At 36.6% G+C, this 15,161-nt stretch overlaps 1 protein-coding gene across 1 annotated transcript in view; it reads right to left on the bottom strand.

The window, feature by feature from the left end:
* RALYL (RALY RNA binding protein like) overlaps nucleotides 1–15,161 on the bottom strand; it is a 60,814-nt gene that overhangs the window by 39,334 nt on the left and 6,319 nt on the right. Inside the window, exons 3-4 of the mRNA XM_070747989.1 lie at nucleotides 6,386–6,461; nucleotides 2,572–2,604 (exon numbers count right to left, since the gene is read on the bottom strand). Of these exons, the coding sequence (XP_070604090.1) occupies nucleotides 2,572–2,604; nucleotides 6,386–6,453 (101 nt within the window). The 5' untranslated portion in view covers nucleotides 6,454–6,461. The remainder of the gene's footprint in view (nucleotides 1–2,571; nucleotides 2,605–6,385; nucleotides 6,462–15,161) is intronic.

Raw genomic sequence — 15,161 nt, 5'->3', positions numbered from 1 at the left:
AGGTTGAATTTCAAATACCATAAATCTCAGTTAGCTAGCATGGCCTTTGGGAGCTGAAATTCATTACATCTGGATAGTACTTGATTATAAAAGGCTACTCTAAAATGAAGATTCATTTCTCTTAGTGGCAGAGAATTAACGCTGAAACCCATTCAAAATGCAAAACTGATTTTCAAATACACAAAAGTGGACTGGTGCCTTCCTGACTATGTACAACTTATAACCAAATCCTTAATAGGTTATTCTTTAACCCACAAGAAGGTAAAGATGTCCACTTGGAGAAGGCATAAGCAAAATTAAGTGGTAAAAGTTGAAGATTCTTCTAGAACAATTTTATTCAAAAAGTTAAAGTATCTATTTGATGGCAATTATCTTTTTAAGTAAGGAGTGGAAAGAGTAAAATTGGAAGTGGTGGAAAATGTATTTAACTTCAATTTAGCTCACTTCAATTTAACATCTTTCCACTGCATCTGTTAGTGTATTTTTATCTGTCTGACTGTTGTTTGATCATTCTTAAGCATGGTTATTTTGAGGTCTACACCAGAAGCAGTTAAAATATATGTATAAAAGAAAATCCTAAAAACCACCCACTCTACCTCCACTGGTAATTACAGACTTTTTATACCATTAACAGATTTGACAATCTGCTTCATACAAAACTAAATTGGAGGATTATTTTTAGTGAGTTCTGGTCAGATTTTTCACTGAAAAGCTGTCTTTGAAATGTTTGTTGTTCAGAGGATCTTCTGCAAGAAAAGAGCTGCTACATGTCTTAGGACTTCTGTCCAAGGAAGGATGAGAATGCAGGTTCACAAAGATCCATTCTTCATATCCATAGACTATATCAAGCCACTACAGGTAGATATCAACTTAAGATCATTCATTTAGTGACTGTTCAGAGTTACAAGGGTGCTGAAAAACCTATGATTGACCCTTGCACTTAAAACTATTGTAGTGCCTCCTCCTCATGCAATTTCGGTGCTTGACAACCAGAATTTATGATAGCTGCAGTATCTTGGGATCATATGATTGCCTTTTTGTGATCTTCCCACCCAGCTTCTCAGAAGCAAAGTTAATGGGAAGGCCAGATTCACTTAACCACCACAATTTTATGACTTGTTATGCTGGTCATTAAGTGAATCAACACTTAAATTGCAGCAATTGAAATTTTCTGCAACATCACCATAAAATGCTGCAACTAGTTGTAAATGCAAGCTAATTGCCAAACATCTAAAACGTGGACATGTGACTGAGGAAGGGGCACACATTTTACAATGTCTGTAAGTGTGTTTTATGGCTTATTACATATCTTATGATACATCAAGGACTTAAGCCGTCTGCCCCAAATATTCTATATTTTTCTATTCAATACTGAAGATCTCCAAAAGTAAATAAAATACTATCGCTATTTATTTGAGTAGCTGAAAGCCACTGAAAGATGCAAAGTGCAAAGTTATACATATCGGGGGCAAAGAACCCCAATTATACCTACCAACTGATGGACCAAGCTTTCTGAGACAACCCAAGAAAGGGATCTTGGGGTTTTGGTGGGCAGTTCAATGAAGATGTCAACCCAGTGCGCAGCAGCAGTAAAAAAAAATTCCATGCTTGGCATGATTAGAAAGGGAATCGAAAATAGGTCGGCAAGTGTTGTATTGTCTCTGTACAAATCAATGGTGAGACCACACTTGGAGTACTGTGTACAGTTCTGGTGACCACACCTCAAGAAGGATATAATGGAACTGGAAAAGTTGCAAAAAGGGGCAACAAGTATGATCAAGGAAATGGAGCACCTCCCTTATGAAACCAGGTTGCAACGCCTTGGTCTCTTCAGCCTTGAAAGACGGTGTTTAAGAGGTGACTTGATCGAAGTGTATAAAATCAAATGCTCTACTATCATCCGAGTGCCAAAGAAGCCCACCATCAAGGAACTGAATTATTACAAACCAATTGCTCTAACATCTGTAGTTATGAAAATCGTGAAAACCATCTTCCCACTTGAAAACCATCACAGATCCCTGTTACACCCCCTGCAAATTGCTGTTAATATCCTGCACTACATCCTACAACATCTTGAATCTCCAAAGTCTAACGCAAGGGTCTTCACATCCTGAACCCAAACTGTTTTCAATTCCTACCCTCAACAACAATATAGAGCACTACACACCAGAACAACTAGACACCAGAACAATTTCCCCCGAAGGCCATCCCCCTGCTAAACAAATAATTCACTCAACACTGTCAAATTATTTACTAGGTCTGCATTGCTATTAATCTTCTAACCATTCCCATCACCTCTCTCCTCCCACTAATGATTGTATGACTGTAACTTGGTTGCTTGTATCTTTACAATTTACATTGACTGGTTCCTAATATGATTTGATTGCTTATTTGTATCTGTACTATCATTAAGTGTTGTATCTTATGATTCGTTGAACTTATCTTTCCTTTTATGCACACTAAGAGCATATGCACCAAAACAAATTCCTCGTGTATCTAATCACACTTGGCCAATAAAACATTCTATTCTCTTTTTTTTACGTAAAATTAAACCAAAATGTTATTACTCACCCAACAGAAAGGAAAGGTTCTTTTGATTCAAGTCTGTTAAATAAAATAACAAAACATAATTAAATTTGCTGAAAAAAATAATGGATAGTACATTGTATGTTGTAGCTACACAAGATAAAGACCTTACATTATCCAGAATTCAAGGTCTCACAAAGGCCCATATCCCAACAATTATCTTAACATTCTGGAGTGCGTGAGTGCATTTCTTCATTTCAGAACCATGATTTTGAAAGGAGCAGCTTATGTCTGGTTCCCTCACAAGAAATAAACCATTACCATTACTAGATCTGTCACTTCCAGGATCAGTGTATCGAATCAGCAGATAATTCTTCTCAAAAATATTCTGCTAGCCCTGGCTTGTCCATGGTACCATCTCAGTTGAAATTTGTGAAGTCCTTCTTTCCTCCCTTCCTCCCTTTCCCTGAAGAAACCACTTTCTTCCATAGAATGACAATTTGAGCTTTATCTTCTTGCTAGCAGAGGTACAAATAACCTTTTCTGTTGACTTGTTCCCTATGACCAAGAAAATCTAGAATCTTGTCATTAATTTCAAAGGATACATTGAAATGGTCTAATATTCTAATTTATCTCTTTGGGTTATTGTGAGGGTCAAAGAGGTTGCATAGGTCTTGAACTCTTTGGTGGAAAACGAAATATAAATAAATAACTTTTCCAGCAGATAATCAAACCAACAGTTTTAGATATATGTAATGAATATAAATGATAAGATTTGACTAGGCTGCTAATAAATGCAACTAGATATGTGTTTCCCTGAGAGAAAAAGAAGAGATACTTTATGTGTAATGGCTTGTGGATGAAACATTATAATTAAGAACAGTTTGAAATCCATTCTTATGAACTGAGATTCAATTTGCTCAAAATATGGCTGTCCTCAGTTTGACCTCTTTGAGTATAAATGGTTTCAAGAGATTTGTGGTGATACAGTAAATTATTTTTAAAAAAAATCTTAGGCAACACAATTAATCCATTGGCTTTTCATTTAAATTGATCTTTAAATTAGTAACTTGGTGCTGTGAAGCTAAAATAAAAATATTGAAGTCAAATGAAAGACTTTATACCCTTAGGATAATATTTACGCATGTAGGATGCATGGTAATTCAGAAACTCAACTTTCTCAGAATTCTTCATGAACAGCAATACTACATACTTTTCATGCAATTTTTACTTAGCTCCTTTTTAATATAGATCAGTGTTTCTCAACCTCAGCAACTTTTAGCTTTGTGGACTTCAACTCCCAGAATTCCCCAATAAGCATTAAAATCGGATTGAGAAACTGCACCAAACCATTAATTGCTAGAGTCTGCTTCAGATTTCTTTTGCTGTTTATTTTGGAACCAGATCGATAATTGCTTCTGGCTTTAAAACATATTTGCCTCTTCTTTTCTGGAGGAAAGAAACATACTCATCTGTATTTTATCCTGGCTCGATTCAGATCTGACCTCTGACTTTTTCAATTAACCATCTTCAGACCTGATCTTGTAGGGCTCTGGCAGCATCTTAGGGCGAAGCACAGCAGAATTGGGCAGAAACTGGGCGAGCTGGAATTTAACCATCAGTATCTTTCCCTGTTTTGTTGCCCTGTCCTTTATCTATGTAATGGATCATCTTTATCAAGCAATTCTCTGCCATTCTTTGTTTGGAACAATAATAACTGATTTAATAGACATTTCACCAATAATTATAACCATAATTATACTGGCCAGCATCCCTTTAGTACATGAGAACACTATATTGGAAAAAGAAATTATCTGGAGAATTATACAAGTACAGTGGTACCTCATCATACAAACTTAATTGGTTCCAGGAGGAAATTCGTAAGGTGAAAAGTTCGTAAGATGAAACAATGTTTCCCATAGGAATCAATGTAAAAGCAAATAATGCGTGCAAATCCTTCAGGAAAATCCCAAACTTTAGAAGGGAGGTGAACAGAGGGCAGGGAGGAGGAGCTAAAGGGGGCGGGTGGAAGAAGCAAGGCTAGATTAGATTAGATTAGATTTATTGGATTTATATGCCGCCCCTCTCCGCAAACTCGGGGCGGCTCACAACAGGCTAAAGGGTGAGTGGGAAGGAAGAAAGGCAAGGGGGGCGCCCCTCCCTTTTCTTTCTTAAAAAGACACCATTTCAGTGCCTTTGCAAGCATGCAAAATCTTTACTCCTCCAAGCTGCCCCTCCCTTTTCTTTCTTAAAAAGACACCGTTTCAGTGCCTTTGTAAGCATGCAAAATCTTTACTCCTCCAAGCTGCCCTTCCCTTTTCTTTCTTCAAAAAAGGGGGGGGGAAGAAACCCCTTCATCCCAGCAGCAGCTGCTTGGGTTCGTAAGGTGAAAATAGTTCGGAAGAAGATGCAAAAAAATCTTAAACACCGGGTTCGTATCTTGAAAAGTTCGTTAGAAGAGGAGTTCGTAAGACGAGGTACCACTGTATGTTATTTTATTTTCGCCCACTGGATGAATTAGTTTGTCTAAGTTATCAGTGCCTAATCCAATCTGGAAATCAGATGGATCCAAATATTCAATGGGTGAGAGACAAGATGGTGAAGGACCTTCATTATTTTATTGAAAAAGATGGAAGGGGCTACTTACAATATAAAGTCATGTGAGAGTTGATGAAATGATCTGATGCTAGGATGTTTATTGTGTTATAAGTTAGCAGATGCAGTCCTGAAAGTTTAATAAAATAGCTGCCGGGGAAGACTGTTTTGAAATATCCCTGACCTCAGAAGCCCACTGGTCAGCAGAGGTCTTCTTTGTACTGTATCTTGTCCTAAACTGTGAAACTTTTTAAAATATAAAATTGCATTGAAATAAATTGTTTCTGAGACTCAGTGACCCTGGGAACTTTAAGCAAATAGTACCTGTACCAAAAGCAGTTGTCTGGAGACCCAATAATTCATACGAGCTCTTAAATATTATTTCTTCTAAAATGAAAACTGCAAAACAGAGGTCTAGCAGGTGAAAGAAGTAGCTACTGGCAGTTAGTCACTATTTCTTGCCTAGCTAGCAAGTTGTCTAATACCTTTGAGGCATTCCTACTCATGACTAGGGTAAAATAGATAATAGTCTCCTATCAGGCAGTTCAAACTTATATAGAATTGACCTATCTCATAAAATGTTTGTGTAATGATCTGAAATTGCCTTGCCTTAAATATCTGAGGAACTCTATGTGTGGCTGCAATTCTGATAAATCTATCACACATAGATATTTCACTCAGGTAACAAGAAGTTGAAGCTTTAGGTAAGAGTCACAGTGTGCATTGGTTAGAATGCAGCATTGCCCACTACCAGGACTTTGATCCTGACTAGCTCAAGATTTTACTCAGTCTTCCATTCTTCCGAAGTCAATGAAATGGGGACCCAGATTGGAAATTTGCTGACTTTGTAGACTGCTTAGAGAGGGCTGAAAACCATTATGAAGTAATATGTAAGTCTAAATGTTATTGCGATTATTTGTGAAATGTATCTTTACTGCTTGAAACCAGCCAAACTCTAATTAGTTCTACAGAAATGTGAATGTTATTGCTTAATAAGAGGCTAAAGGAATGGTGCCAGTGGGCATCCCTGTATATGCGAATTAGGTGGAGAAGTCCTGAAAAAGGCTAAAAGAAACATGGGTTTTGGATTAAATATGAAACCAAGCTTCATTTTTTTTTATTTAAAAAAATGGTAAGCATTGGTACCTTTTATTTCCAGCAAGACTTCTCTGCCAAGGGGCAACTGAATGGTCAGATACCACGAAACATTCATCAAAAACTTGAAAAACATTTCATAGGTTTTTTAATCAATCTGGCAGCTTACCTGTATAGAGCAGAAAGTGGTCGCTTAGTTCCCAGCTTAGGTCTGTATGGTTTTGGCTCCCCTGCCATGTTAATGTCTGAAAAAATAAGCATGTTGCACACCTGAATTAAAATGGACTAGTGAGAAAGGGAGAGGGAGATCATATGTAGTAATGTATAACTTTGGAGAGAATATTATAGGAACAAGTTAGCTCTTCATTGCAGATTATCGCTTCAGTGTCTCACTCTCTATATTTTATCTGAAATACATGTTGTAATTCTCATTACCGTACTCATTTCTTTATGGATAGTTCTCTTTTTGTAACTATAATTGAAGCAGTATGTCTAATGGAGAGACTGGCATGTTCTCCCAGATATACTGTACTTCTGTGATAAAGTTCTGCTTATAGGGCAGGATTGCAGAGTCACAAAAAAAGTGCTTGTGTGTGAAGGAGGCAATCTAACCCAAGTCTTATAATGATACATCTCTGCCCAAAGTAATTTACAATCCTGTCAAAGTCTTTAGGGCATTGTCTGAAGAATGAAGCTGTATTAATCCTAAAGTTACATTTATCTGTAGTTAGGATAGCCTTACTCTTATACTAAATTGTCAAGATAATTTAATAGAAATTGACCATTATCTTACACAGTCATGGCAGGATTAAAGTCCAATTATTGTTTTCTGCAAATGCTAAATCTTATCTTATATACCTCTGATATATATTATTGTCTCTATTATTTAAGAGTTTCACTATTCAAATGCATCCCAACAATTCTATAGCTTCTGTAACTAAATTTGGTTGGCACTAATCCATTATTAAAAATAACCACGTACATTTTCAATTTCCATCAATTAGCAACTATAACTTCCTCTTTGAGGTGCCACTTACATGGGAAATGTTATTCAGATATAGGAAATTATTTAAAAGCATACTACAAAGAACAGTTTTAGTGCTCAGCCATTTTCAGTCACACAGGTGTCCGTTTATTAAAGACAATTGTTTTGGAAAAGCCAATTATCTTGAGTGCTTTATATTTTAGCTCTTACTATCTATTTGCATATAGCTGCAATAATTCATACTTACTTGAAATTTAAGGATGTTTTTTCTCTGATTACTGCCAGGATAGCTTTCCCCAGATTACATGAAATATTTATCAATGAACTAAATACAACTTAATTTCTTCTCTAGAAGGAAGCAATAATTTCTGTTTGAGAAATCATGTTATTTCAGATACTGGATTAATTCAATAATCTGAATTATCCTACTGTATTAACTCTGCTTCAAAAAAAAAAGCACATTGTCCTGGAAATAAAGAAGATTAAGTCTGGCCCAGAATTTATTTTTCAGAAGAGAGAATGGGGCTACACAAGAAAGGGTCTCCATTCAAATTATGATTCAGTTCCTGAAATGAGTATACTGATCAATATATAGATCTAAATCTCTGTAGTAGAGTGATTTGAACCCGAATAACTCCTTCACACACTATGATTTCCACCCCAAGAATTATGCAAGTATTTTTTGTTTTCTTATTCTTTCAATTTACATAGCTATTGATTTCATAAATATCTATGAAAAATGTACATAAGACCCAATTAAACATGACAATGAGAGTTCAAATGAAGTTTGTATTGATAATCCTACAAATGTGTTGAACTTTAATTCCTAAAAAGCTAATTGAATATCAATAGTCTTGAGTGATTCACAATGTAGTGTAGTGATTAAGATGTTGAATTAAGATTAAGGAATCAAATTCATCTTCACCCAGGGGGAAAAAAACACTTGGGTAATCAATCACTCTCAGTGCATCCTAGGTCACAGAGTAGAAGCAAAATGAATATCTGTATAAGCTGCTTTATGCACCAAAGCTTTGAGATAGGGTGAGATATGGGTTACTGCTGTAGAAATGACTAGTAGTTACCATTTTCTGTAAGTAAAAAGTTGATACTGAAACTCTTATTCCTAATGACTCAAGTGCTTTCAAAGTTTTGGGTGGTTAAAATGTTTCCTGAAATAACTTTAAAACGTTATTCTGAAAAAAATAACAATTATAATTAATATAATACATAAAGCACAATGACAGCTTTTGGCATTTATCATCTCTTGTAAATCTCTTTGTAAATTTTAGCCATTTCCAATATTCAGGAATTTTCTTGTATATAGGTGAAACCTGAAAGTATTGAATTACAATTTGCAATTCAATAACTGCAGGAGGTGTCAAATCATGTCAAATGTCAATTCCTTTCTTAAAATTTAATCATAGCTGGCTATACTGCTTATCTTTTACTATCTGTTATATTTTCTTCAAGAAAGATTACCACTAGAAATAGAAGATACAGGAAACATATTTAATTAAGTAAACCAAGGCACTCTGGTTGGAGGCTTAGCCGGTGGAGAATTTAGCCTGGGACCCCCAAGGCCCGCTCCGGGATCCACGCGGTGGACTGAGGCCTACGCGGCTGGCAGGAGGCCAACACGAGAGGCCTAAATTTAAAAAGGGCGCGAAGGCCTTCGCGCCGAAAAATCGCTCCGTAATATTTCTTAAAGGGGAAGCGATCGACGGATTGCGCATGTGCCGAATTGCTTTCTAGGCATTTCACCTCTGGCTCCGAACAAAGATAAAATGTAAAGAGTTTTCTCCCTCTTAAAAAGACTATAAATCTTCCTTAGAAAAATATAGGAAGAAACAAGAATCTGTCGGCATCAAAGTGAGTTTGAAGATTTATGATTTCAAGCAAAGACGGAGGCGCTTTCGCTGTAACAAGGAAGTGATAAGTGAGTACAATAAATCTTAAAATGGCGGAGGGAGGGAAAGACCCCTCTAGTCTGGCTAACATTGAGCAGAAGTTAGATAAACTTCTGGAGATTTGTAGCGGGTTTGAAGAGAGATTCAACAAAGTTGAGAATAAAATGGAACAGATGGATTTAGAAGTTAAACAAATTAAAAAGGAAGGGGATTCTTCTGCTGGAAAGATACTGAAAGTTGAGAAACAAGTGATGGATTACGATGGAAAAATAAGACAAATAAATGACAGAATCGCAAATTTGGAGGACAGACAGAGAAGGAGGAATTTGCGTTTACGAGGGTTCAGAATGGATTTGCCCTCTGAATTTAAGTTAACAGAAGCTGTCTGTGCTTGGTTAAATAAACAGACAGGCGTGGAGGTCAGCGTGGAGGAGCTGTTACGGGTTCATTGGGCAGCCCCCAGGAGAGACGGCAGACAGAGAGATGTGATCATCGCTTTCCTTAGTGAAAAAAAAGCAGAGATGATTTATAAAACTTTGAAGACTTCTACGAGCCTTAAACAAGACGGAAATGAGATAAGGGTTCTGAGGGATCTTTCCTGGGAAACCCTGAGAGCGAGAGCTGTGTTGAAACCAATTGCAAGCCGGCTATATCAAAGTGGAACTAGATTTAGCTGGGGCTATCCAGTGGCCATCTTGGTGTTCCAGGACAATAAAATGTACAGAGCACGCTCATTGGAGGAGGGAAAGGCTTTGCTGGATCAACTGGGGATTAAGTTTGATGAAACTGGAGCACTAGCATATGAAGAAGAAGAGGCTTTTGACGGTCGGAGTACCCCTGATGAGGAGGAAAGACGAAGGGAAGAGCAGCTGAAGGAGTTAAGCGGGCAGGTGGAGGCCATCAGAAAGGAGCAGAGAAGAACACGGGCTCAGCGTGAGAAGAGAGCCAGAAAGTGATGGTGTTTGGTCCCTTGTCTTGTTGTGGGGGGGGGGGGGGAAGGAAAAGGAAAAGAATTATTACTATTACTATTACTATTATTGTTGTTATTATTATTATTATTTTTCTTGGAGATGCCTTGGGATTCCTGTATATCTGTCATTCAGTGGGGGAAGTCTAAGGGGAAGAAAAAGGGGGTTTAAGAATTTAAAATTAAAGAAGAAGTTAAAGAAGGAATTATTTAAAGGAGAAAGGAGGGGGGGAGAAATCTCTCTTTTATAAAATTAAAAAGGGTTGAAAGAGGAGCTAGTTTGAGTGGGAACGCAATCCAGAAAATGTGCCTCAGGTATGGGCAAGGTTTTTTCTTGTCTTCTCCCCTCTCAGTGGGGGGAGCACAGGGGGAGGCACGTTGGGGGGGGTAATAGGGGTAAAGAAAAGGGAAAAATATAAACCAAGGGCAAAACAAGAGGGGAAAAGGGTGTTTTTGGTATATTATGACGGAGTGTAAGATAATGGTTTTAAATGTGAATGGTTTGGGATCGGATTTGAAACGTTTTAGGATATTAAGGATGGCTAAGCAATATAAGGTGGATATTATGATTTTGACAGAAACACATAAAAGAAGGGGAGGAAGGGATAACTTGATTAATGATAGAAATTGGAAATGGGTGTTTGAGTCAAGAGGAACGCAAAATAGTCGAGGCACAGCGATTCTGATTCATCAGAGGGTTAATTTTGAAGAGGTGGGAATTCAGAAAGACAGAGAAGGAAGGTGGATATTTGTTAAAGGGAAAATAAATCAAAAGAAGTTGACATTAGCAGCAATTTATGCCCCAAATGGGAAAACAAAACAATTTATAATAAATACTAAGAAGAAGTTAGACAATTTTAAGGAGGGCTCAACTTTTTTGGCAGGAGATTTTAATATGCAATTAACAAATGGGAATGCAAATAGCAGGATGTTACATTTAAATAGACTTAATATGGTGGATCTACATGCAGATATTTTAAACAGAGCTACATATTATTCAGCAAGATATCACACATTTAGCTGCATAGACTACATATTAATGAACAGGGGAGGTAATATACAAGTTAAAAAAGTGGACATTAAAAGTATATGGATATCAGATCATGCCCCACTATTGGCAGAATTGGAAATAGGTCAGGAACGAAATCAAAAAATTTGGAGATATAATGCAGTTGTAACTGCTAGGGAACAAGATAAAGAGAAATTGCAAACAGAGTTATCAGAATATTTTAGAATTAATGATGTGGGTGGTATTAAACAATCAATTGTATGGGATGCATGTAAGGCCTTCATGAGGGGACAATGCATATGTATGGAAGCAGATATTAGGAAGAGGTGGGGTAGAGAGAGGGAAAGGAAGATAAGGGAAATAGATTTGATACAAGAGCAGTTAAGAATGACGAAAAGTAGAGATTGGAATAGTTTACTGAAATTGAAAAAGAAACAGTTGATGGTGTATGATGAGATTAAATGGAATAAGATGAGAATGGCGATGCGACAAAAAATACAGAGTTGGGGGACAAGATCAATGCAGCAAATGGCGAGATATCTGAAGAAGAGGAAAGAAAAATCATGTATTTTAGCATTGAGGGACACCAGTGGAGTGGTTAGATATGGTAATGACCAGTTAGAGGAGATAATGAGGAAATATTATGAAGATTTGTATAAAGAGGAGCAAGTGAAGATAGAAGTCCTCAAGGTTGGGAAAATAGTAAGTGAAGAAGACAAACAAATTTTGAATGCAGAAATTACACAAGATGAAATTGCTAGAGTAATTAAAGGGTTAAAACAAGCCAAAGCACCGGGCCCAGATGGGTTTACAGGGGAATTTTATAAAACTTATGTGAATGTTTTGCTGCCGCATTTGGGGAAATTGTTTAATAATATATTGTCAAATCGTGATATCCCGCAGACATGGAAGCTTTCAGAAATTGTTACCATTCCGAAGATGGGTCGAGATTTAAGAGAGCCTGGGTCTTACCGTCCGATCAGTTTGGCAAATCAGGATTATAAAATATTTATGAAAATACTGGCAAATAGATTAGAAAATATTTTACCAAAAATAATTGAAGAGGATCAATATGGATTCGTGAAGGGAAGGAAAATAAGTGAACCAATTAGAAATGTAATGAATGTGATGCACCATGCTACCGCTACTAAAAGGAAATTGGGAATTTTGAAATTAGATGTTTATAAAGCGTTCGATAAAGTTAACCATAGTTATTTATATAAATTATGTAACAAATTAAATATGGGGGAAAAATTTTGTGAAACTATAAAAGAGATTTATAAAGGAAATGAAGCATATATAAGAGTGAATGGACAAAGAACGCAGAGTATTAAAATATTAAACGGCACCAAGCAGGGATGCCCTCTGTCTCCAAAATTATTCGTAATAGCAATAGAGATCTTAGCTAATAAGATAAGACAAGATAACACTTGGGCAGGATATAGAATAGGGAAATTAGAAATGAAAATAAATTTATTTGCAGATGATGCAATTATATTGACCCAGACCCCGATGGAGATGATTAAAGGTATAATAAATATTTTACAAGAGTTTAAGCAGGAATCGGGACTGTCGGTTAATATGGAAAAATCAGAGATTATGTGTTTAAATACAGATCCGAGAGAACAGATAGAAATTAGGAAAGAATCAGGGTTGAAATTAGGACTTAAAAAAATAAAATATTTGGGAATTTGGTTATTAAAAAACCCAGTGAAAATGGAAGAGATTAATTATAGAATAACATGGAGGAAAATGTTGAAACAGATGAGGAGCTGGAAAGATAAAAAGCTAAGGAGACTCTCTAAAATAAGAGCTTTAAAAATGATGATAGCTCCCAAGATGATGTACCTATTTCAGGTGCTGTCGGGGGGGTTATCGGTATGTAAGGTTAAAGAGTGGGACAAAAAATTAAATTATTGGATTGAAGAAGATAAGAGACCAAGAATAAGAAAAAAGTGGTTAATTGCGAATGAAAAAGAGGGGGGATGGGGTGTTCCATGTTTGGAGCTGTATAGGGAAGCTTTTCAAATGGAAAGGTTAATGGAGTTGCAATTAAGTGAAAATAAATGGGCGAAATTGGAAAAACAGATAAACGGGATGAATAATAGAGAATTAATTTTTAGGAAGTGGAATAGGAGAGATATAGGAAAATTAATAGGCCCAATGAAAGGGACTATGGAAATTTGGAAAAAATGGCAAGGGAAAATAGGATTATATAAATCTAAACTGTCATCGCTTTATGTAATAAATAGAGAAAACGAAATTAACTTAAACAGGGTTATAGGAGAGTTGAAGGGAAGAGGGATAACTAAGATAGAACAGTTATACGAGAAGGATGGCAGGCCAAGTAGAAATCGCATAGAATGGTGGTTAGGTAAGGGAAGGTGGCTACAAATAAATGCAATATGTAAATATCTAAATGAAAGGGAGAATAAAGAAGTATTATGGCGGGAGGAGACAGGGTTAGAGAAAATAATAAGAGAAAAAAGTGAGGGGATAAAGGCGCAAGCAACTAATATATACAAACTGCTAGTACAGTCAGATGGGGACACGATTGATGGATTGACTAAATGGTGGCAAAATGAGATATTAGTAGAGGTACAAGAAATGGAAAATATAGTAGAAGATATAAGGAAAATTAAAAATACAAGAATTAGGGAAATGAGAAGGAAAATATTACATAAGTGGTATTTTACTCCCGTTCAATTTGCACATTTTCAGCAGAATGTTAGGGGGAATTGTTGGCATGGTTGTCAAGATAAAGGAGTGTTTATGCATATGTTTTGGGAATGCCCGATAGTGCAGGAATTTTGGCAAAAAGTGAAAGAGGATATCAATGGAATGTTAAATATACAATGGACAATCACTAAGGAAATGGCAGTATTAGTAAAAAGCAATGCGATGGGAGAATTTAGAGAAATAAAAAAAGCAGCAATAGAAAGTGCTCAGGCAGTAATAGTTTTGGGTTGGAAGGATGCGACAAAATGGACAATGCAAAATTGGTATAGGTACATGGTGGATCATATTCAATTTGAAATTATGGAAAAAAGGATAAATTTGGATAATGAAACTGATTTGGGACAGCTGATTGGACGGTGGGACAAGGTAAGACGATATATGACGAGCAGAATCCGTGACCAAGCTACAAGAAATAAACTAGAATCACTCTATAATATGTAGACAGATATATTGCTCTTGGGTTAAGTGGATTAAAAAAGAAATACCCCCAATTTGGTGGTGGGGAATGTGTGTATGTCGGGGTGATGGGCACAATTCACATTTCACTATGCACTGTTTTATGTTGTGTGATTTTAAATTGTTAAAAATCAATAAATAAAATTTAAAAAAAAAAAAAAAAAAAAAAAAAAAAGGGGAAGCGATCGACTAAGTCCAGGAGACTAGAAAGACGTCTCACTCCGCAGGAGGTAATTCTTAAGCCCTTTAATATTTTATATACAATAAAGAATCAATAAATCAATAGATTAATACTTGCACCAGAACCTCCAGGCCAAAGGATTAAAAGAATCCACAAGCGGCCGCGGGGATCGTACACGGCAAAACCGCCGGGGGAAAACGAAACCGCAACTTCTCCAAAGGAAAAAAGCCGAGCCACAAACGGCTGGCGCTATTAGTGCAAGTAAATAATAATGATAAAACAAATCTTACTACTTTTGAAGAAAAAGATCGAAGGGAAGGTGTTAGAATGTTGAACGAGCTATCACAATACAACCGCAGGATATGCGAACTGAGCGAATTCTGGGGAAGGGGCGGATCCGGCAAGCTTTTTTAATACTAGGCTCAGTTCCACCGGATTGGACATGAGCAACCCCATGTGACTGCTGGACCCGCTCCTTCAGTACGGAGAATCTATAATTTAGTGCATCTCTATATACTAGATAAGTTTTTAAAAGGAAGATAGAGGCATGATTCTCTTGGGAAAACTTGTCATATTCTTTCCTGTTACAGGATGTCCTCTAGGTTGAATTTCAAATACCATAAATCTCAGTTAGCTAGCATGGCCTTTGGGAGCTGAAATTCATTACATCTGGATAGTACTTGATTATAAAAGGCTACTCT

The sequence above is a fragment of the Erythrolamprus reginae genome, chromosome 3 (assembly GCF_031021105.1).
Source record: "Erythrolamprus reginae isolate rEryReg1 chromosome 3, rEryReg1.hap1, whole genome shotgun sequence".
Lineage (NCBI taxonomy): Eukaryota > Metazoa > Chordata > Lepidosauria > Squamata > Dipsadidae > Erythrolamprus > Erythrolamprus reginae.
Note: the sequence above shows the minus strand (reverse complement) of the source record. Positions and strands in the feature narration are given on the sequence as shown.